Source organism: Chrysochloris asiatica, unplaced genomic scaffold (assembly GCF_000296735.1).
Source record: "Chrysochloris asiatica unplaced genomic scaffold, ChrAsi1.0 scaffold00034, whole genome shotgun sequence".
NCBI lineage: Eukaryota > Metazoa > Chordata > Mammalia > Afrosoricida > Chrysochloridae > Chrysochloris > Chrysochloris asiatica.
The window spans coordinates 5,214,773-5,235,673 of record NW_006408552.1 but is presented as its reverse complement, the minus strand read 5'-3'; the positions used below and the strand labels follow the sequence as shown (position 1 = coordinate 5,235,673).

At 51.3% G+C, this 20,901-nt stretch overlaps 1 protein-coding gene across 1 annotated transcript in view; it reads right to left on the bottom strand.

Annotated features, from left to right (window-relative positions):
- GTF2IRD1 (GTF2I repeat domain containing 1) overlaps positions 1 to 20,901 on the bottom strand; it is an 87,664-nt gene that overhangs the window by 17,641 nt on the left and 49,122 nt on the right. The window contains exons 14-21 of the mRNA XM_006859708.1: positions 19,478 to 19,525; positions 17,379 to 17,444; positions 16,055 to 16,238; positions 13,167 to 13,216; positions 12,935 to 12,991; positions 11,817 to 11,900; positions 8,641 to 8,824; positions 8,118 to 8,146 (exon numbers count right to left, since the gene is read on the bottom strand). Coding sequence (XP_006859770.1) covers positions 8,118 to 8,146; positions 8,641 to 8,824; positions 11,817 to 11,900; positions 12,935 to 12,991; positions 13,167 to 13,216; positions 16,055 to 16,238; positions 17,379 to 17,444; positions 19,478 to 19,525 — 702 coding nt within the window. The remainder of the gene's footprint in view (positions 1 to 8,117; positions 8,147 to 8,640; positions 8,825 to 11,816; positions 11,901 to 12,934; positions 12,992 to 13,166; positions 13,217 to 16,054; positions 16,239 to 17,378; positions 17,445 to 19,477; positions 19,526 to 20,901) is intronic.

Sequence of the window (20,901 nt, the reverse complement as noted above, 5' to 3'; positions counted from 1 at the left end):
GGTGACCCTAATCCAGTACAAGGGGTTGTTGTAGTACAAGGGGTTGTTGTTGTTATGTGCCGTGGAGTCGGTTCCGACTCATAGCAACCCTGTACAGGGTTTCCGAGGCTGTAAATCTTTATGGGAGCAGAATGCCTCATCTTTCTCCTGCGGAACAGCTGGTAGTTTTGAACCGGTGTTAGGGATTGAATTGGGTCTCCTGTTGCAATTCCTGAATCTGTGGGAAGGAGTCCAGGTGGCACAGTGGGCTAAGCATTGGGCAGCTACCCAAAAGGTCAGTTCAAAGCTACCAGCTGCTCCATGGGAGAAAGATGAAGCTTTCTGTTCCTGTAAAGATTTACAGCCTCGGAAATTCTAAGAAGAAGCTCTCCTGTGTCCTTCCGGGTCAAATCAATTCAATGGTATTGAGTTGGGATTTTATACCCATGGATGTAATTTCATTTGGGATTCTCTTTGCTATGATAATGAGGTCATACACAGGGTGTATTTTAGGCCAATTACTTTTGAGATTTCAAATGAGCAGATTTAGGGACATAGAAGCCACTGTAGTAGGAGGAAGTTCACTCTCTAAGGAAGGCTGAGAACTTAAACAGAGATCTTTCCCTTACAGCTAGTAGCGTGAATGCAGACTTCTAGCTTCCCCTTGTGGTACTTTTGTTATAGCGGCGCTAGGCTACTAAGACGGGGTATACAGTAAGAAGAGAAGAGACAGAGACACATGAGAATGTCTGTGATAACAGGGGCTGAGCTGAGGCTGAGGTGTCTGCAAACCATGGACCACCACTGCCCACCTGTGCATTTGGAAGTCTAATGGGCACCCCAGACTTGACACTACTGAGCCCCCTCTCCCACCACTAGAGCACATGGCACCTTGGTCCCTCCTCCAGCTGCCCAAGTCAGAATCCTGGTGCCATGCTCAGACCTTTCTATCCCTCATCCGCCCCATCAGCAACTCTGTTGGGTCCACTTTCAAAGCAAGTCCAGATACGACGTTCAAAACCACACAATCCACCTATGATGTCGGGTCAGGATAGAATCATCCATTGACAGGACTGGCTGAGGGTGGGGGCAGGGGGGGAATATTCTGGGAGCTGGTTCCATGCCTGTGTTTACTTGGGGAAAATTCATCAAGCTGCAGGTTTAGGATCTGTACACCTTTTGAACTCACATTACACTTCAAGCCAAAGTTACTTTCAACATGAGAAACATCCACACCCAGAATCTGTAGTTTCTGTCCTGTTCCCCCTCCCACCCCACCATCTCTCAGCTGGGTCGTCCCTGACCCCAATCATTTACTTATTGAAAGACATTACTGCCTGCTGCTGACAACCCTCCAAAGGCCCCTAGGGTGACACATAAGCCTCGAATCATCAGTCCCCACCTTGGGTCAGACTTCCTTATTCTCTGTGGCCCCAGTCAGCTCTAGTCACCATCTCCTTCTGAACTTCCTCACACACACCAGGCCCGCTCCTGTCTGGGACCTTTGCAATGCTGATTCCTCTCTCTGCCTGGAGGGTTACAGAGCTCACGACCTCACCTCTTTCAGGCCTTCACTCAATGCTGTTCTTTCCAGAGATCAGTCTAAAACTGCCTTCACTTTTGTTTCCAGGGTTCGAATCGGGCTTCGAACCGCAAGGTCAGCAGTTTGAAACTATCAGCTGCTCTGCGGGAGAAAGATAGGCTTTCTGCTCCTGTAAAATTTTACAGCCTCAGAAACCCTGTTCAGGGTCACTATGGGTCGGAACTGACTTGACGGCACGTAACAAGAGCTAATATACTGTTGTTGTTGGTAAGCACCATCGAGTCAGTTCTGACTCACAGTAACCCTGTATAGGATTTCCAAGGAGTGGCTTGTGGGTTTGAACCACCGATATTATGGTTAGCAGTCCAGTGCTTATCCTGCAGCACCATACCAGGACCCCATATAATACTATGTGCTTCTATTTACCCCCACCCCTACCCCAAACACTCTATAATATAAACACCCTGATGGCAAGGGCTTTTGCCTATTTTGCATCTTCAGTATCTCACCTGGCACTGAGTGGGCATTCAGAGCATTTTTGTTGTAAAAATAGATGGGCCAAAGGGTTAATTATGAGCCTAAAGAATGACATGGGCAGGACCAGGGTTATTGCTACTGGTACCCAGTAGGGGGCAGCAAAGACCTATGGGAAACTCTTAATCACATCAAGAGTTTAACAGAAGAGGACTCTGAGTCTCAGAACACAGAAAACAATTTGCATAAGCACCGCCCAGTCAGTTTATGATACAACAGGATTCAAATCTTGACCTTGTTTTGAACAGGTTCATGTTCTTCCCACTGGATCACCTTGTGTTGTGTTCTTGTTAAGTCAGGTGCTTCTGACTCACAGCAACCTTGTATGGGATTTCCAAGGAGCAGCTTGGTGGATTTGAACCGCAGACTGTTAAGAGTCTACAGCAAAAAGGTCACTAGTAGGCAACCATCAGATCAAATGGGATGACGCAGAGGTTGTGCCAAGGGAAAGGACAGATAATCAAGGATGCTTGCTGGCTCTCAACCCCAGTGTTCTGCTTCTGGGAATGCCACGCAGGACAGAACCACCTTGTAGATGAGGCATGGGCTACAGTGAGAGCTCTTGGACACTTTGCAAGTAACCCTCTATAGCTCTAACTTGCTGCCATCTTATTACATCTCCTCTGGGTGGATGGAGAAAACCATGGCTTCCTTCTTCTGCAGAGATTCCTCCCAGGCACTCAGAGCCACAAAAGCAGTGAACGGAAGCAGGTGAGCAGTTCTTGGCTGGCCATTGCCAACACTGGTAATGGCACCAACAGTTCCAGAAAATACAATGGGAAAGACCTGGGTTCAAATCTGAACCATGCTAGGTGACCACAAGCAACTTCCTTAACTTCTCTGAATCTGTTCTCTCCTGTCAGAATGGTTCTTGTGCTGTGGGTTAAGCATTGGCTGCTAAATGGAAAGTTGGCAGTTCAAACCAAACAGCTCCAAGGGAGAAAGATGTGGTGGTCTGTTCAGTAAAGATTTACAGACTTGGAAACCCTAGGGGGCAATTCTGTGTCCTGTAGGGTGTTTGAGTCTGAACTGATTACAGGGCAATGGATTTGTATCCAGTAAATTCTAAGTGTGAAGTGGGTATTCGGTGTAGGATGAAGGGCTACCCAAATGTCCAAGATCAGGGGCAGGCCGAAATATAACTATAATATTTGTCGAGGAGAGAATGCTATCAAGAATTTAGTAACATAGGGAAAATCTTATGTTTTACGTGTGTGTGTTGGGGGGGATGATGGGATTTATAGAAAGAATGAGAGTGAGATGTAAAATTAATAAACTTGAGGGAAAAAACAACCTGAAAGAGTTTTATCCTCAGGAAAATTAACAGCCATCTGGTCAGATTTCGGGTTTTTTTCAAGTTTCCACAGTGGGCATGCATTTGCCTTTAAGTTGTTAGGAAGTGTGGCACCGAAGGATTACGCACTGGGCCACAAAGTTGGTTAGAACTGCAAGGTTGGCGGCTCAAACCCACCAGCCACTCCTTGAAAATCCTACTATCTAGGGGGGCTGTGTCGGAACCGACTTGATCGCACTTAACAATAACAGAACATTCTGTAGTGGTTAGGACACAGGGGCTGAGGTCCCGTGAGCTTGTTTAATCACCATCTGCTCTTCCCAACACAGAATGGATCACCACCTGAAATCTTCTTGCCATCTGGGGACAGTGCTGCTGAGAGCAGACACTGGCACCAGGCTCGGTGGGCACCCCAGACTCTTCGGCATTATGACTCACTCCGTCTGGAACATGGGCACAACCCCAGAGAAAAAGGGGGCCCAAAAGAACACCGATTGAATGTCTGCCACTATTTAGTGGGGGCTTTGGGTAACAGCTAAGTTCAGTTTCACAAGAATGAGAAGCAAAGTTTGCATTGCCTGCACTTCTGAGTTTTCAGACTAAAGTCCATCGCACAGTTTAAAGACCAGAGCCAATGGAACGAAGGTGAAAATCTCTGGACACTTCTGCCATGTGCAGAATGAAGGTCTGCCTCTTTGTGGTGACAGGTCACACCTCCACCCTGGCCACACCCTGTACCATTGGTTTGGGTCCAGCTCAATGTCATCTCCCCTATGAAGCCCTCCAGAGCCCTGGTAATAGCAACTACAGAGTCCCCAAGGGTCAGGCACTCCCCTTTGCAGCTGGCCCACAGCTGACCATGTTACAAACATCTGGACAACAGAGGAAGAGCCCTCCTTCGCTCACCTACATCTAATGCATGTCACCTGGTGGAGCAGGTACCCTCCCTCCATCTTACAGGTATGGAAACGAGGCTCAGAGAGGGCAAGTAACCAGTTCAGGCCACACAGCGTCTCTGTCCATAGGCACCTTCAAACCCACAGCCCAGAACAGGTTGTGTGCCACCTCTTCACCTGATCCCATACTTTCTCCACCCTGTTCACCTGGCAATGCCTCTGCTACCCAGTGGCCACAAGCTCACCACAGTCCCGGCCACACACCCCTGGCCGCAGTGAGGATCTGGTGGAAAGTGTAGGACCCTTGGTGACCCTAGAGGCCCTGTGGACCCGGGGGCTTTCCCAGCCAGGAGTGACAAGTGGCGAAATGTAGAGTGGCTTGTCAAACCTGGCTGCTTCACAGCCTCCAGCCAACACCAGGCCCATGGGTGCCAATGTTTGCATTGGTGCTAGCAGCTACATTCCTGAGAGCCAGGCCAGGGCCACATTCCCAGGTCCCCCTGGGGAAGGAGAGTCCTTTCCAAAAGTTCTTACATGCAGGAGAAACCAGAGGAAGGCTGGTGGGTGAGTGGGCAGTGGGCACAGGGATGGGCACCAGCTGAGTCATGGAGCCTCCCCCTCCCCCCTGGGGAGACCCAGCTCTGGTCAGTGGAAGGGGTCACTCCAGGAAGGGCCTGAGAGCTTGTGGTCTTCCGTGGGGTTGCTGGGTTGCACCCCTCTGCCCAGTGTCTCTCCTGGAAGACTGATGTTCCTATCGCCCAGGTACTGGTCTCGTGATGAGACACAGGAGTGAGCCTTGGGACCAACAGCCCCTTCACTTACAGGTGCAGACGTTTGAGCCAAGCCACTTAGGTGTCCTTGGCCTCCAGCCATAAAAACAGGGACAGGAAGAGGATGACTTGTCAGTCAGTGTGATGTACTATGGTGGCTTATGTGCTACCACCAGTAATTCAAATACCAGAAGGGTTACCCACGGTGGAAATGCTTCAGTGATGCTTTCAGACTAAAGATGAGGAAGAAAGGTCTGACAAACTACTTCTGAAAATTAGCACGAAACCACGAGGTCCACGGTTTGAGCCCACCAGCTGCTCTGTGGGAGAAAGAGGAGGCTTTCTGCTCCTGTGAAGATGTGAAGCTTTGGAAACCTTATATAGGGTTGCTGTGAGTTGGAACAGACTCAACTGCACTTAACAATGGAGCACACTAGAACACTGGACTGATCACCCAGTGTCCATGATGCTGCCACAGGGATGGTATACGTGAGGAAGGCACAAGTGAGGGCGGATGCAATGACAACCAGGGACCAGTTGTTGTTGTTAAGTGCCGTCGAGTCGGTTCCGACCCATAGCGACCCTGTACAGGGAGTCTAGTACACCGATGCATTTGAGGGAGTATTCCTTCCCCATTATTTGAGTTCCTGGAGGCGGCTGTATCTTCAGGCCTCCGTAGGGACCTCTCCTTCTGGAAAGGAGGGCTTGGGGAGGGCAGGGGCTGCAGATGGGAGGCCACTGGACAGATGGACAACCTCCGTCAGCAGAGGGCGCTCCACACAGACGCCAACTTTGGCAGAAAACCACACGGGGGTGGGCCAGCGGCTGAAACCTGACTCTGGGGCCCTAAGGCTGACAGCTATCAGACTGCAGCCTGGAGCCAGGCTGGCCTGAAACCTCCAATGGCGCCAAGGGGCACCTGGGGCTGGGAACAAGAGACTCTCAGCCTACTGGAGCCAGGCCAGGGCACCGAGGGTACGGCCCCCCCACCAGTGGGTGCCTCATCAGTGTTGGGCACTCCCTGCCCTGTCCATGCTGTCTCCAGTCTGGACAGGCCTGGGGCTAGCTCTGGACATGGGGCATATCATTTCTTCACTAAGTCTCAGTTTCCTCCCCTGCAAAGTAGTTCTAGCAGCAACCTCAGAGATTGAAAAGTAAAGGAGGTACCTGCGGTTACCAGTACAGGGCCTGGTGCCCATAGGACCACCAGAAATATTTGTAAAAGGAATCCCCAGCAGGCCTCCAGGGCCAAGCCCCCAGTCGCCACTTGTTATGCTTTTGCTGGTGCTACAGCCACAACCCTCCCTAGGGGAGGGCCCTGGTGGCACAGTGGTTAAGAACTTGGTTGCAAACCGAAAAGTCGGTAGTTCAAACCCACCATGGGAAAAAAGATGCATCTGTCTATTTCCACGAAGACTCACAGCCTTGGAAACCCTATTGGGCAGTTCTACTCTGCTCTCCGGAGTCCTGGTGTGGCGCTGTGGGTTAATGCGCTAGACTGCAAAGCCGTTTGAACTGCAAGGTTGACAGTTCAAGCTCACCAGTTGCTCCTCGGAAACCCGATACAGGGTCGCTATGGGTTGGAGTCGACTCAATGGCACTTAACAACAACAACAACAACAACAACTTTGCTCTACTGGGTCACTGTGAATTAGAGCTGACTTGATGGCCATGGCTTTACGAACCGAAAGATTAGTGGTTTGGGCCCACCCAGTAGTGTACAGAAGAAAGGTCTGGTGATCTCTTCTGTAAAGAACATTGGTAAGTGCCACCGAGTTGGTTCTGACTCATAGTGACTCTGTTTGTATAGGGTTTCCAAGGACAGGCTGGTGGGTTTGAACTGCTAACCTCGTGGTTAGCAGTCTAGAGCTTATCCTACAGCCAAATCAGCCTGTAGAGCTCAGTTCCACTCTGTACATGTGCCAGGGATGGGAACTGACTTAATGGCACTGAGTCTGTCTTGGGGGAATTTGACTTCCACTAGCCCCCCCCCTTACAAATATCGTTCAATCGGTTTCAGGCTTCTGAGAACTCTGGAAAAAAACCTCCTTTGGGGTTACATGAGCCATTGATCCCTGCTGCAGACCCACCCAGAGTCCTTCCCCGCTTTTCCCTGGCTCTCAGCCGGCCCCTTCCTTCCCCAGGAAGCCCTCCTCCACCCATCACTCCTGAGCCCTCTCAGGTTGCTTGCAGGCAGACACCAGCTGCCTGGTATGACATTCCTCAGTAAGTCTGGCCCCCAGGCAATGCCAACCCTTCCTCCGGCTGAGGGCTTCTGCCTCTTGTGCCCGGCCAGGCTGACCCAGTCACTGCAGCCTAGAATCCAGAGCTGAGGATCCAGGGGCACTCGGGATGACTTCAGCCCACATGTGAAACCGGATTTCTAGCCACAGGGCCCATTTCTGACAAGGTCTGAGCGTTCCCCACCCCAAGCACCTCTCCTGGGGTGGGATACAGGCTCCCCCGTCTGGCCACACCCAGGCTCTGGGGGGTGGTCTGTGGTCTAGTGAGGGCCAGAAGTTGGAGGGTTAGCTACTAAACTCAATCCCTTTGAGTTGATTCTGTGTCCAGAGCAGCCTTATAGGACAGGATCTACTCAATCCCATAGAGTTTCTTTCCTAAGCTGTGAAGCTGTGAAAGCAGTCAATCATCTATAGCTCTCTCCCCTACAGTACCTGGTCACGACAAACCACTGGTGCTTCTGGTTAGTAGGCCAGTGCTTGAGCCACTGTACCACCAGGGCTCCTTTCTCTTGACAAAACCAGGAGAGGTATTTACCACCTAAGGCTGGGCGAGCACACCTCACCAAGCTCTTGATCCACTAGCAGATAAACACTTATCACCACACTCACCCATTTCCCCAGACCTCCTTTACCACGAGGAGTGGGGGGGGCACTGCCAGGGTTGGGCCACTCCCTCCTGAGCCACCCCCACCTCCCACCCCTTTCCTCTGACCCAGAATCACTCAACCTCCCTCCTTCCAGCTGGGGCAGGTGCCCAGGTGTGGGAAGAGAACAGAAAGATCAAGTACAGCCTCTGCCCCCGTACGGCCAACAGTGCTGCCCGCCCCCTGCCCCCGGGCCCCAGCCAGCATCCCTTACCCGGCTTGGGGATGAGTCCTTGAAAAGGCCTGGAAGACAAAGAGAGATGGGTGTCAGGTGCCAGGAAAGTCCTGTGGGGCAGGAGCCGTCCATCAGCCCTTACTGCTCGCAGCATCTACAGCCCACCCGAGACCTACTGAGCCAGAACCGGCATTTTAACAAGACCCCTGGATGGTTCCTGTGAACTTGAGTTTGGGGAGCCTGGGCCAGGGGCTTGTCCTGGGACGAGGCACTACCTGTCTCTGAGGTCTTGGATGCATGACCTATCTCAGCCCCTCTTTTCTGTAATGGAATGAATGCCTCTTTTACAGGATGCTGGGAACACAGGAGGCGCTGAAGAGCGGGTAGGAGATGCCCACGAAGGCATTCCTGCCCTGGGGGCTGTGGTCTGCCTTCATCTCTGCAGGGAGCCCACACCTGCCAGCTTGCAGTCCCTCCAGGGTGCTGGGAGGGTGGTACCAAGGCAGGCCCCTATGGCAAGGCCAGTGTCTCAGCTCGCTGCTGATCCCTCCTCCACACACACCTGGTGACGGTGAACTTGATCTTGTCAGCCACCGCCAGGATCCTCTCTAGGTTCTGGGAGCCAAAGGTGCAGGGTTTCCGGAAGGGGATTCCCGGGGGCAACCCCTCAATGATGACGGAGCCGGGGTTGCTCTTGATGCGCTTGTAGGGGACCTGGACCGGGTACTTGATTCCCAAGGCTTCTCCTACGGATGAGAAGGGTGGAGGCCAGCCGTCAGGGGCACACAGGGGCTGTGTGTGTGTGTGGGTTACAGATGTATGTCTCAGGTGAGCAGAGGCACATACACAATGGGCACTCAGGGTTGACGATAGCAGTAGGAAAGGCATGGATGGAGGACGGAGGTATGTAGGGCAGTTCTGGGAATGCAGGCCGAGGCTGTGCTAGACTGAGGGTACGTGGGCAATGCGTCAAAGTTGCTGGGGAATGAGCAAGGCTGATGCATCTTGAGGATGGGCACTTGTGGACAGAGCTGGCCCTTTCTTACAATGCCAGATGCCCATCAGCAGCCCCCACCCCCCACGCCCGGCCAGTCTGCCACACCCAGGCTCAGGCCAGACCCCAGAGCTCTCTTCCTTCAGCGACTGTCCCTTATCTCACAGCTGGCTTGGCACCTCTTCAGGACGCCTTTCAGCTGACCCTACCCACCTGGTCCTCCCTCAGGGCTGGGTTACAGGTGGGACCTGAATGCCTAGGGTTCAGCTACAGTTCCTATCTTTCATATTCCGGGGCAGGTCTACCACAGGAGCCCTGTTCCAGACAGAGGTGAACAGGAAGACAAAGGAGGAAGTGTTCAGAGCTGCAGCTGTGGCAAGTTTGCTGGGAGCATCGCCCAGCACTGCAGGATGCCCTGGTTGGGGGCCCTGGCAGAAACCTCTGCAGGGCTCAGTACTTGAAGGGACAGAAGAGATTTTCTGTACAGCAAACTGCTTTTTCATTCCAGATGTTGGCAATCATTATGACTGATCTTGTTTCCCTTTTTGCTCTGGCTCCCAGGAAACTCAGGGTCTGATTTGTGCTCTGAGTTTTTAAGTATGGAGTTTTTGAGTCTTTACTTCACTCTGGCTGTCATGTTTTATTTTAATCAATATATAATTCTTATCTACCAGATTTCTGTCAGTCTGTGGTGGCTTGCATGTTGCTATGGGGGTAGAAGCTATGACATAGGTATTTTAAATACCAGCAGGGTCAACTACTGGAGTTTCTAGGCCTTTCTTCCTAGTCTACCTTCCAAACTAAGACTAGAAAGAAAGATTTGGCTATCTACTACTAACAATTAATTAGCCAATGAAAACCATATGAATTATAACAGAATACTGTCAAATAAAAAGCTGGAAAATAAGTCCTCTAGGTGGGAAGACACTCAGAAGGCACAGTTGGCCATAACAATGGATGTGTGAGCAAGCCAATGGCAGTGAACTTGGCTTAGGATGGGACAGTGTTTCATTCTGTTGCATACGGGTTGGTATGGCAGCTAACAATGATGTAATTCACACATCATAAAATTCAACCTTTTGAAGTACGCAATTCAATGGTGTTTCATCTTCTTCCCAGGTTGTGTAACCACCACCATCTCATTGCAGAAGATTTTCATCATCCCAAACAGTAAGCCTGTCCACATTACTACCCACTCTCTCACGGGTCGACCATTTGCCTCTATGGATTTCTAGTCGGTTTTTAACTTTTCATTCCAACTGGCACTGTTGGATAAGCAATGGACTGCTAACCACAAGGATGGCAGTTCAAACCCAGCAGCCGGAAATCCTGTACAGGATTGCTTCAAGTCTGAACTGACTTGCTGACATACAACAACAAGAAGTCAGACATGAAACAAATCATATAGAAATGATCACTTATACCCATAATCTATACATATAGGAAAAGTGCCATCTCTATAGTTTTCTCTAAAATGACTTTTTCTATTCTGATTAATGGCTGCCATCTTGCCAAATCCAGCTGACTAGTTTATGTTTTCTGTTTCCTCTTAGGACCTTCCTCAGGGCCTTTGCACATGCTGTTCTCTCAGCTGGAATGCCTTTCCTTGGCTGGATTAACTCTTTACTCACTAGGACGGGGTGAACTGTGTCCCCTCAAACATACGTACTGAAATCCTCCTGACCCCTCTCCTTGTAAGTGGATTCCTGGTGTGGCCCTGTGGGTTAATGCGCTGGACTGTAAGGTCAGTTTGAACCTCAAGGTTGGCAGTTCAAGCTCACCAGTCATTCCTTGAAAACTCAATACAGGGTTGCCATGAGTTGGAACTGACTTGATGGCACTTACCAACAACATACCTGTAAGTGAAGTCCTGGGGGGGCTTCGTAGGCTAAGCACTGGACCACAGGATTGGTTTGAATTGCAAAGTCAGTGGTTCAAACTCACCAGTTGCTTGTCAGAAACCCTATACATTGTTGCTGTAAGTTGGAACTGACTCAATGGCACTTAACAACAATATCTATAATTAGGTCCCTAGGTAGCTCAAACCTGGTTGTGGTATTTGTTACAACAACACAGGGTAATGCTTTAGTCCCTTCAGAGAGGCCTTCCCTGGCCACTAATATATCAGTAAAACCAGTTACCATCAAGCTGACTTGGATTCATGAAGACCCCAGAGTCATCAAGTCAGTGGATGTTTCTAGAAGTAGAATGCCACCTTTCTTCTGAGGTGCCTCTGGGTAAACTTAAACCTCCAACCTTCCAGTCAGCAACATTAACTGTTGGCCACCATCCAGCGATGCCAATGTAATGTCTGTTGTTGTTGTGTGTTGTCGAGTTGGTTCTGATTCATAGTGACTCATAGGGTTTCCCAAGAGTGGCGGGTGGGCTTGAACCACCCAGAGTGAGTATGGTTAGCAGTGCAGTGCTTATCCTATAGTGCCGCATCAGGATACTAATGTAATGTTTGTTGTTATTAAGTAAGTGCCATTGAGTCGATTCCACAATTCCTTATCGTCTATCAGATTCTGGAAGCAGTTGGTGAACGTCTGTCATGCTTCACTGATCGGAGATGGCAGAGTGGGGTCTGAGTCATTCACTATTGTATATCCAGTGCCTGGTGCACAGTAGGCACACCAAGAAATATTTATGAATGAATGAATGAATGAATGGCATCTCCTAGAGGTCAAAGCTGTCAGAACTGGGAATCGCCCTGCTCTCTCCTCCCCGCCAGCCCCCTGACTCACCATATTTCTTATTGAACAAATCTTGGACTTGCTCCCTCAGCGTGTTGGCGATGTCGATCCGTGACAGCCTGGCGTCATAATTTTCTGCAAAATGAAAAGACAATTATAGATTTGGGCTATGAAATGAAGAGGCGCTTGGTAACTTTTAAGGAATGTGATTTTCTAATGATAGGAAACTCCTTCTCTGGCAATTGGAGTTGTTTGGAGTGGCTCCTTTGGAGTCCTTTAGGACTCTCATCTTGACAGGTGTGTGTGTGTTTCCGGGAGGACATAGGCTGTTGTGGCAACAGTAGTGAGTTGGAAATGAAGCTAATTGTTGACATTTGAAAATCACCAAACCAACAAATAGGCCTTGGAGGTAAGCAACACGGGATGGCTCAGAGCAGGACTCCCCTGAAGTTAGCAAGGGGAGGTTCCCACAGGGACAAGGACTGGCCAAGCAGCTTCCAAGGTCACTTAGCCACTCTGAGTGCCCATTAGGGAGTCCCAGGCAGGCCCCTGGCAGAGGGAGAGAGACTTTGGGTAGCCGGGTGAGGGTACAGTAGGGTCCTCCATCTGCTGAGAAGGCTAGGTGTGAGCAGTCACAGGTGAGGGAGACATGTGGGATCCCTCTCATCACAGAACATTCCGGCTGCCCCTGGGATTGGGGTCCCCCTGCCTGGGCACTGCCCCCCAGGGTGGCTCCTCCCACCACCTTCTGACTATCCCCAATTTCTGCTCTGAGCTACAGTGAGCACCCAGAGACCTCAGGCCACCCTTGGAGCAGTCCTACACGAAGCAGAGGCAGATGGGCGCAGTGGGCCTCTTCACTCACCCAGGGGCTCTTCCTGTTTCCCCCTCAGACCTACTTCTGCCTTTACTCAAGTTTTTCCCTCTCCTGTTCTTAGCCTAGCCCGGTCTCCAGGGAGACCTAGGGTTTTTCAAAGAGCACGTGTGGCCCCTACCCAGCCTTCCATGCCCATCTCCCATGAGGAGCCCACAACTCAGAGTGGCCGCCAGCTGCCAGCCCGGCTCATTCCACCGCAGCACCGCCCCATCCCCAGACTGGTCCTAGAAACCCACAGGAGCCCCAATCCTGGTACTGGACCAGCTGACCTCACCCTGAGCTGCACCCTTACCTTGGAAGCCCTGTCTCTTCAGGCTCTCGTCCACAAGAGGGTCCCCGGAGTCCCTCTCTGGGGGCGGGGGAGAGAAGCCAGGGTGAAGTGGCAGCTCCAGGCACCCAAAGGCCGATGGGGAGGGCATGGGGGGATGCCAGGGGAAGATGGGGTCAGGACTGAAGAAGCAGGAAGAGGCTGATGGCAGAGCCAGGGACCCACCCACGTCCCACATGCAGCCCAGCCAGGTTACCTTGACTTTCTGTGGCAGGCTCTTTGATGCCCTCGGTGAGCAGCTCGGGCCTGGAAAACAGCAATCATGCGGGCATTAGTCCTCCCTGGGCCTCAGTCTGCACATCTATGCACAGTGGGTCCCAGAGGCACACCGAGCTTTCAGGCAAGCACCTGATGCCACTTTCCACTCCGAAGGCCTCAGAGATGGGTCCCGCTTTGCTGCTAACTTTATCTACACAGAACCCACAAAGCCCTTTCCAGAACCATAGTATTATCAATAACCATATATTCATGTGAAAGCTGAACAGTGAATAAGGAAGACTGTAGAAGAATTGATGCTTTGGAGTTATGGTGTTGGAGGAGAATATTGAAAGTGCCATGTGCTGCCAAAAGAACCAACAGATCTGTTTTGGAAGAAGTGCAGCCAGGGTGCTCCTTGGAGGCCAGGATGGCCAAACTTCGTCTCTCATACTTCAGACATATTGTCAGGAGAGACCAGTCACTGGAGAAGGATATCATGTTTGGTAAGGTGGAGGGTCAGAGCAAAAGAGCAAGACCCACAGCAAGATGGATTGGCAAAGTGGGCTCAATGGGCTCGAGCATGGCAACAATAGTGAGGTTGGCCCAACACCGGGCAGTGTTTTGTTCTGTTGTGCATAGGGTCGCTATGAGTTGGCACCGACTTGATGGTACCCAACAACAACAACAACAACAACACAGCGGCACTGCTTCCATCTTCCCATCGAACTGGGTGTGGACTCACACTACGGCTGGGCTGCTCCCTGAGGGTCTCCCTTCTCTTCACCCCGTACCTCTCCAGCTGAGACCCCTCTGCACTTAGGTTTTCTTATCTGAAATGGGAATAAAAACCCTTTCCTAGCTCAAATGTGGAGGGAGTGGGCCTCACGTACCCACATTCCAGGAGGCCCACTGGCCGGGGAGTCGACGCTGTGCTCAGCTTCAAACCCTTAGTGGACTGTGGGGGAGTCACTTTTACTTCTTGGGTCTAAGTTTCAACACAGAGATTTGAGAGGAGGTGCAGGGGTGAGGAGGGGAGGAAGGACTAGACAGAGCTTCTGAGACTGCTTCAAGGCAGGGCCTCCCCACCTCAGCCTGGTACCCAGAAGATGCCTGCTCTGGCTTTTAGTCTTATTCCCAGGCAGTGTAGCTAGAACTTGATTTCCTCCTGTGGTGGAGAACTCAGCACCTATCCAGGCTGCCTCACTCACAGATATACTAATCCTGGTCTAGCACTCACCCGGTCCCACAACATCCTCCTGGGGACGTGAATGACAGTCTGGCTACATGTCTGCTGACCCTATTCCCTGTCCCTTCGCAGGCCTTTCGTGGCTAGCCTGACCTCCTCAGTGCCTCCATCATGCCCATCACTCAGACAGGCCTCCCAAGCTGGACCAGGCTGCACTTCTCTGGTCCTGAACCTGCCCCATGTCCCCCAGGGAACAAATGCTAAACATCAACTCTTACAACCAAGCCAAGTAGAAACGTACCAAGACAAGACAAGACAGTAACACAGAGAAGCCAACAAACTCAAAACAGCTTGACACAAGCAATCAATCCCAGATTCCCCACCATTCCTTGGCCTTTGCCCTTCTTCTTTTGGGGTTGATTCATCTGCTCCTCCCCTCAAAGATACTCATTAATGACACTGGGAAAATAGCAAACTGACAGTGAGTAGAGAACTCTGGGATAGCAAATCTCGATCAAACCATCAAAGTACACATGACTAAGAACACCAGTTCTGGGCCCTTTTTATCTGAGCTGAATGCCTAAGCTGGGTACACTGAGGTGCCCCTGAGCTCCCTCTGACATACCCAAGATGGACTCAGAGGAGCTACAGCCCGGTAGTCAAATCCTGGGCTAACTGAACACTGCCCACGGCAGGCACAGGACACAAACTCACCTGCCTAGAAGATGCCCAAGATGATACTGGAGAGCAAGCTAGCAGGCGCAGCCCCATTCTACATCTGTGTAGACTGAGGACTGCTCATCTGGGTTGAGCAAGAGGGTTACCTATCCCACTATTTATACCCAAACCTCATCTGTTGTTCTGGTATTTAAAAAAAGTCTTTGGACTGGGGTCTTAAAAGCTTGTGAGAGGCCATCTAAGGTGCAACTTTCCATGTCTAGCACACAGAAGAGTAAAGAAAATTCAAGACACATGGAAACAGTCTAAAGGACTAACGGATCACGTGACTACTACTTCTCCATGACCCAGACACCGGAAGAACTAGACGGTACCACTACTACCAACTGCTCTGACAGAAATCACATTAGAAGATTTTCTGTTGTTGTTAAGACTCATAGCGACCCTGCACAGGGTTTCCGAGGAGCAGCTGGTGGGTTTGAATTGCTGTCCTTGTTAGAGTGGGAGAGAAAACATGGAACAAAACTTAAAATGATACAAAAGATCCAGGCTTACTGGTTGGATCGAGGCTGGTGGACCCTCCGAGACTCTGGCCCTTAGTCACCCTTCAGTTCTGGAAATGAACTCACCCCCCACCAACCAAACAAGAGACAAGTCTTTAGGGGGACCAATAACACCAGGCAATTAGGCACACTGTAGAATAAATAACGATTTGAGATAAGGAGGGCAAGGCCCAAGTTCAGAAGGGCTAGGGAAGGAGGAGAAATGGAAGTTAAGAAGCACAGGGAGGAAGTGGGATGAGGAATGTTACATTTGGGGATTATAATCAAAGACAGGAAACAATGCGCATGGATTGCTGAAGGGACCCTTGTTTTGTTTTTTATCCTTTTCTTTATTTCCCATTCAAAAGTTTAAAAAAAAAAGAAAGTCTTTGCGGAACCGGCAGGGACGCTGGCCCCTGGGGACTGTTTGTGGGTACAGGGCAAGCCTGGAGGTACTCCGGGCACATGGCCAGGCCTTACCTCTTGATGACAAACTGGATACTGTTGCTGGCCTCCAGGATCTTGCGGAGTTTTGCGATTCCAAAGCAGTTGGGCCTGCGGAGGGAGATGCCTTCGGGCAGCCCTACCACGAACAGCTCCTCAGGGTACATCAGGAACTTGGAGTAGGGGACCTTGACTGGTTCTGAGATGCCAATGGCCTTGGCTGCAGAAACATGGCTGCTTAGCGCCACCCAGAGCTGTGAGGCCACTAGCCTCAACCCCATCTCCCATGTCTCCACAGCAGTCAGAGCCCTTTTCAGAGACAGTACTGACTGAACTGTGACCCTCGTTGGCAGGTAAGAAACCTGGAGTCCAAGGTTACATGGCCAGGGTGTGACCCCATAGCCTGTTGAGGTCAGGGATCAGCGATACCCAAGTCCACTGGTCTCTGTGACAGCAGTAGGGGCTACTGCCTCCCCCCATAAATAACCACCAAAGCCGTGGTATGGCTGGGAAGCAGGCCAGACCTGAGGGCCAGGCTGGGCTCTGTCACTCACAGCTGTATGAGAACAAAGTGACTACCACCATACTATGGACACCCCACTTGCTAGCTGTGGGGCTGTGGATAAGTTGTGTAAAATGGGCACTAGTACTCTGGTAGCGTAGTGGTTACGAATTGGGCTGTGAACCTCAGGGTCAGCAGTTCGAAACTACCAGCTGTTCCGTCGGAGAAAGATGAGGCTTTCTGTTCCTGTAAAGATTTACAGCCTCGGAAACCCTGTACAGGGTCACTGTGGGTCAGAACCGACTCCACGGCTCATCACCATCACCACCACCACACAGGAGGGATGAGAGTGTGTGGGAAACAGCCAGAGCCTGGCAGACCACATACAGTGAGGTCGTCCTCCCCGCCTCCCTCTCTGTCTGGACTCTGGAGGAGGGACCCTGAAGGAGGGTGCTGCAAGTACAGAGGGGTGCTGTTACCAAGGTGGAGAGAAAGAGCCCTCAACCTGGGGCTGAGATAAACCAGGAGTGAGGGAGACACTGACTATAGATGGAAGATGGGGAGGCAGTGTGGGGTGTGTGGGGGAGGCAGTGGGTATGTATGGAGGAGTGGGGAGAGGCAGTGTGTGTGATTGTAGACAGAGGCAGATGAACCAGTTTGGTGGTGTGTACGTGAGGAGGTGGTGCAGTATTTGGGGGCTGTGCCTGTCTCCAGGTGCAGGATGCCTGGAGTTGGGGGATGTCTGGCCAGCAGTTCCTCTACTGCTCCTCCCTCCCGAGGGCAGGTCCCACTCTTGTCTCTGGGCAGGGCACGGCTGTGAGGGTCTGGGGTCTGCAGCCCACTCTCGCTTCTGCTCACCGTATCTCGTGTTGAAGAGCAACTCCACCTGCTTGCGCAAGGGCCGGATCACATCGCCGTGGCTGTCTGGAAGGCAAAGGCAGTTTGCTAAGGCTCTCCGGTGGCAGAAGCTCCTCACTCACCGCCCAGCTCTGTGGGCAGCCAGAGCCCTATGGGAGCACTCAGCAATGGAAGTGGCTGGGTGGTGGATTCTGACCTATTTCATGAGAAGTCCATACTTCCGGGACTCAACACCTGTCTATGAAAATGGGTCAATGGTACCAGCATCCTAAATGGAGGCTGAAACAGTCTGTGGACTAGGCGTGCCCATGGGATTTACAAAGTGTCATTGACGATCAGCTCAGTGAGTGACAGTCCATTAAGGGCTGCAATCCAGTTCTAAATGGCAAGTACATGTTGCATAGCAACCAAATCTGTTGCCCTTGTATTTTGATCTAAGTAGGAAATAAACCAGTCCTGATGTGGCACTGTGGGATAAGCACTGATCGCAAAGTTGGTTTGAACCACAGGTTGGCGGTTCAAAATCATCAGCCATTCCTCGGAAACCCTATACTTGGTCGCTATGAGTTGGAACCAATTCGATAGTACTTAACAACAAGGAGTCCCAGTTGCTCAGTGGGATCAACAATGTCAGTGGTTCAAATCTACCATTAGGAGAAAGATGAGGCTGTCTGCTCCCAAGACGACTGAGTCTCTGAAACCCTATACAGGGTCACTATGAATCTGAATCAGTGTGATGGCTTTAGGTTTGGTTTGATTTAGGAAGCACACGGCTCTGCCCCAATCCAAGATGGTAGCTGACCACACTGCTGTGAATGCATCTAGTGTTCTCCAGAATCCTACCGATAATATTTCTCTCCAAGTGGCCCCAGAGCCTTCCTCCTGAAAGTCTCGGGAGGTGGATGAGGGAGACTCTGGAAGCAGCACACATTCAGAATGGCATAGTTGTTACCATTTTTCAGTGGGGCACAGGTGTTTGCTTCCTGTTGTTGTAAAGTGCCGTCACGTCAGTTCCAACTCACATCGACCCTGTATGGGGTTTCTGAAGAGCAGCTGGTGGTGGTGGTGGTGGTGGTTATGTGCCATGGAGTGGGTTCCGAGGCTGTAAATCTTTACAGGAACAGAAAGCCTCATCTTTCGCCCGTGGAATAGCTGGTAGTTTTGAACTTGTTGTTATTGTGAAGTGCCGTCGAGTCGGTTCCGACCCAAAGCGACCCTTTATAGGGTTTCTGAGGAGCAGGTGGTGAGTGTGAACTGCTGACCTTGCAGTTCAAACGGCTTTGCAGTCTGGCGCATTAACCCACAGAGCCACACCAGGACTCCAGTTTTGAAGTAGTGGGTTAGAAATGACCTTTGGTTAGCAGTCCAATACTTACCTTTCAGCGCCCACACCAGGACTCCTACTCAGGTCAAAATAACACAGACAACAGATTTGCTTGCTATACAATTTATAAGCAGCCTTTGCTTCTAAGCCCAGCTGTTAACTAGTGGGTGCATTAGAGTATGCTGCCACCAGGTGGCAGCAGACATTTGCTAATACCTCATGGCCTTCTTACAGACTGGGATTTGAGAAAGGACACTTCTGTGATACCCACTCATCCAATCCTAGGAGCAGATAGATTGATACTCAGGAGGGGAAACAGACCGCTCCCCACCTTGATATTCCTGTCCTACCCCCGTTCTCAGCAGAGAGGGAATAAGTAGTACTCTTTCTTGGGGTTCCTTGAACACATCTGTTCCTTAGACACAAAGCCAATTTTGAATTCCCAGGTTGAAATTCTCTCTGCTCAGAAAGACGAGGCCCAGCCTCCAGCCTTCAAGCCTTGGTGGGAGAAGCAGGGTGTGTATGAAATTAAAAGCAAAGTCTTGTAATTTTCCTTCTCGGAGAAAGCTGCTTGTGCCTCTGAGAAAGTGCCTCCTGGTTTTTAGAAGACAGCTCTAGACATCTCCGCCACCTCAGACCAGCCCAGGATTCCCACCCTCTCTCTGGAGAACTGGAGAGAGATGAGGAAGAGAGGGAGGGGACCCAGAAACCAAGGGGGATGGGCAGTGGCAAGGGGAGGGAGGTATGTGGATGGAATGGGGGATCCCTCACTCACCCTCCATGGGCCTCTCCTCTGGCCGCAGGTCCTCACTGGTGCCTTTGTCTGAAATAGAAGAGAAACTGATGGATAGCCACCATTCTCGCCACCCCCAGGGCCTGTGATGCCAAAACTGCGACTCCCACTGGGGTCGGGGACCCCAATTCCTTACAGGTACTGCTTCACCTCCAAGCATCTAGAGAAGTGAGGTTCAGAGAACATGCCTGGTACCAGCCCCGTCAGCCCTTCCTTCCATGGTTCTGTTCTGGGAGCTGAGGACACAGCAGGGAACAAGACAGAGCCCAGTCCTCCTGGTGTGACTTCAAACAGAAGGACACGATGCCAGCTGGTGTGACGTCAGGAGAGGAGAACAAGACGGGGGTGTGGGAGGGCCACCGGACCTGGACCTCATCTCTCGATGCTCATTAACAGGCAGTGAGGACGCAGTGTGTGAGCGCAGAGTGGGTGGGGCATGTGAGGGGCAGGGGGTGGCGAGGAAGGAATGACCAGTGTGGAACGGAGAGTACACTCAGCTTAAGCTAGGGAATTGAGTATAAGAGGGATGAGAATGGGATTGGGGCCAGTGGCCTGTGTGTCCCAGGTAGAGTAGCTGATACTTTTACCACAAAGACTGAGGGAAGCAACTGAGGATTTTAGAGGGAGGGGGAGAGGCTGGCTCAGTGATTGGGAAGCTCACTTGGGGCTGTGTGTGGCCAGGTGTTTTCACGAAGGACTAATGGTTAAGCAGTGTGTAGTATGCAGCTGGTGACCAGCAGAACACGGGGAACTGGGGCTGTCTCGGTTGTTCTGCAGTCAGCTCGTGGACAGAGATCGGGGAGATGAGAGAGCCGAGCACCTGGTCACCTGTTCCAGGTGGAACTATGGCTAGAAGGAAGGGGCTGATGTTAGGAGAATTGCCAGTGGGCACCAGCCTGCTCTCTGGAGGGCAGATGAGCTCAACCCAGAAGGAGCTGGAAGCTTCTAGAAGGTTTCATCTGCACTCAGCTGCTTGGAAAGGTGGAAGGCCAGCCCTGGGCTTTGGGCCCAAACTCTCCTCAGTGAACTGGGCACCCTGTGGGTTGTGAATGTCACACCCATCTTCTTTATGCCTGAAGGTTTCTTTCTGGCTGCAGGTGCAGAATTGCTAGCTGCCAAGTGCTGGAGTTAACATCTGGAAGTAGCTCTCAATCACTGCTGGGAGATCAACATGCCAGCACCCTTGCCTCTCAGTTCAAGAACTCAGAGATGCAAGATTTACACCCCTCAGCTGATAGGATTTGGCTCAGTGGCTCACAAAGGTAGTAGCACTTGCGTGTCTGAGTCAATTCAGACTCACAGTGACCCCTTAGAGCCAACTAAAACTGCCCCATTGGGTTTCCTGGTGTGGCGCTGTAGATAAGCATTGGACTGTGAACTGCTATGTCAGCAGTTCAAACCCACTA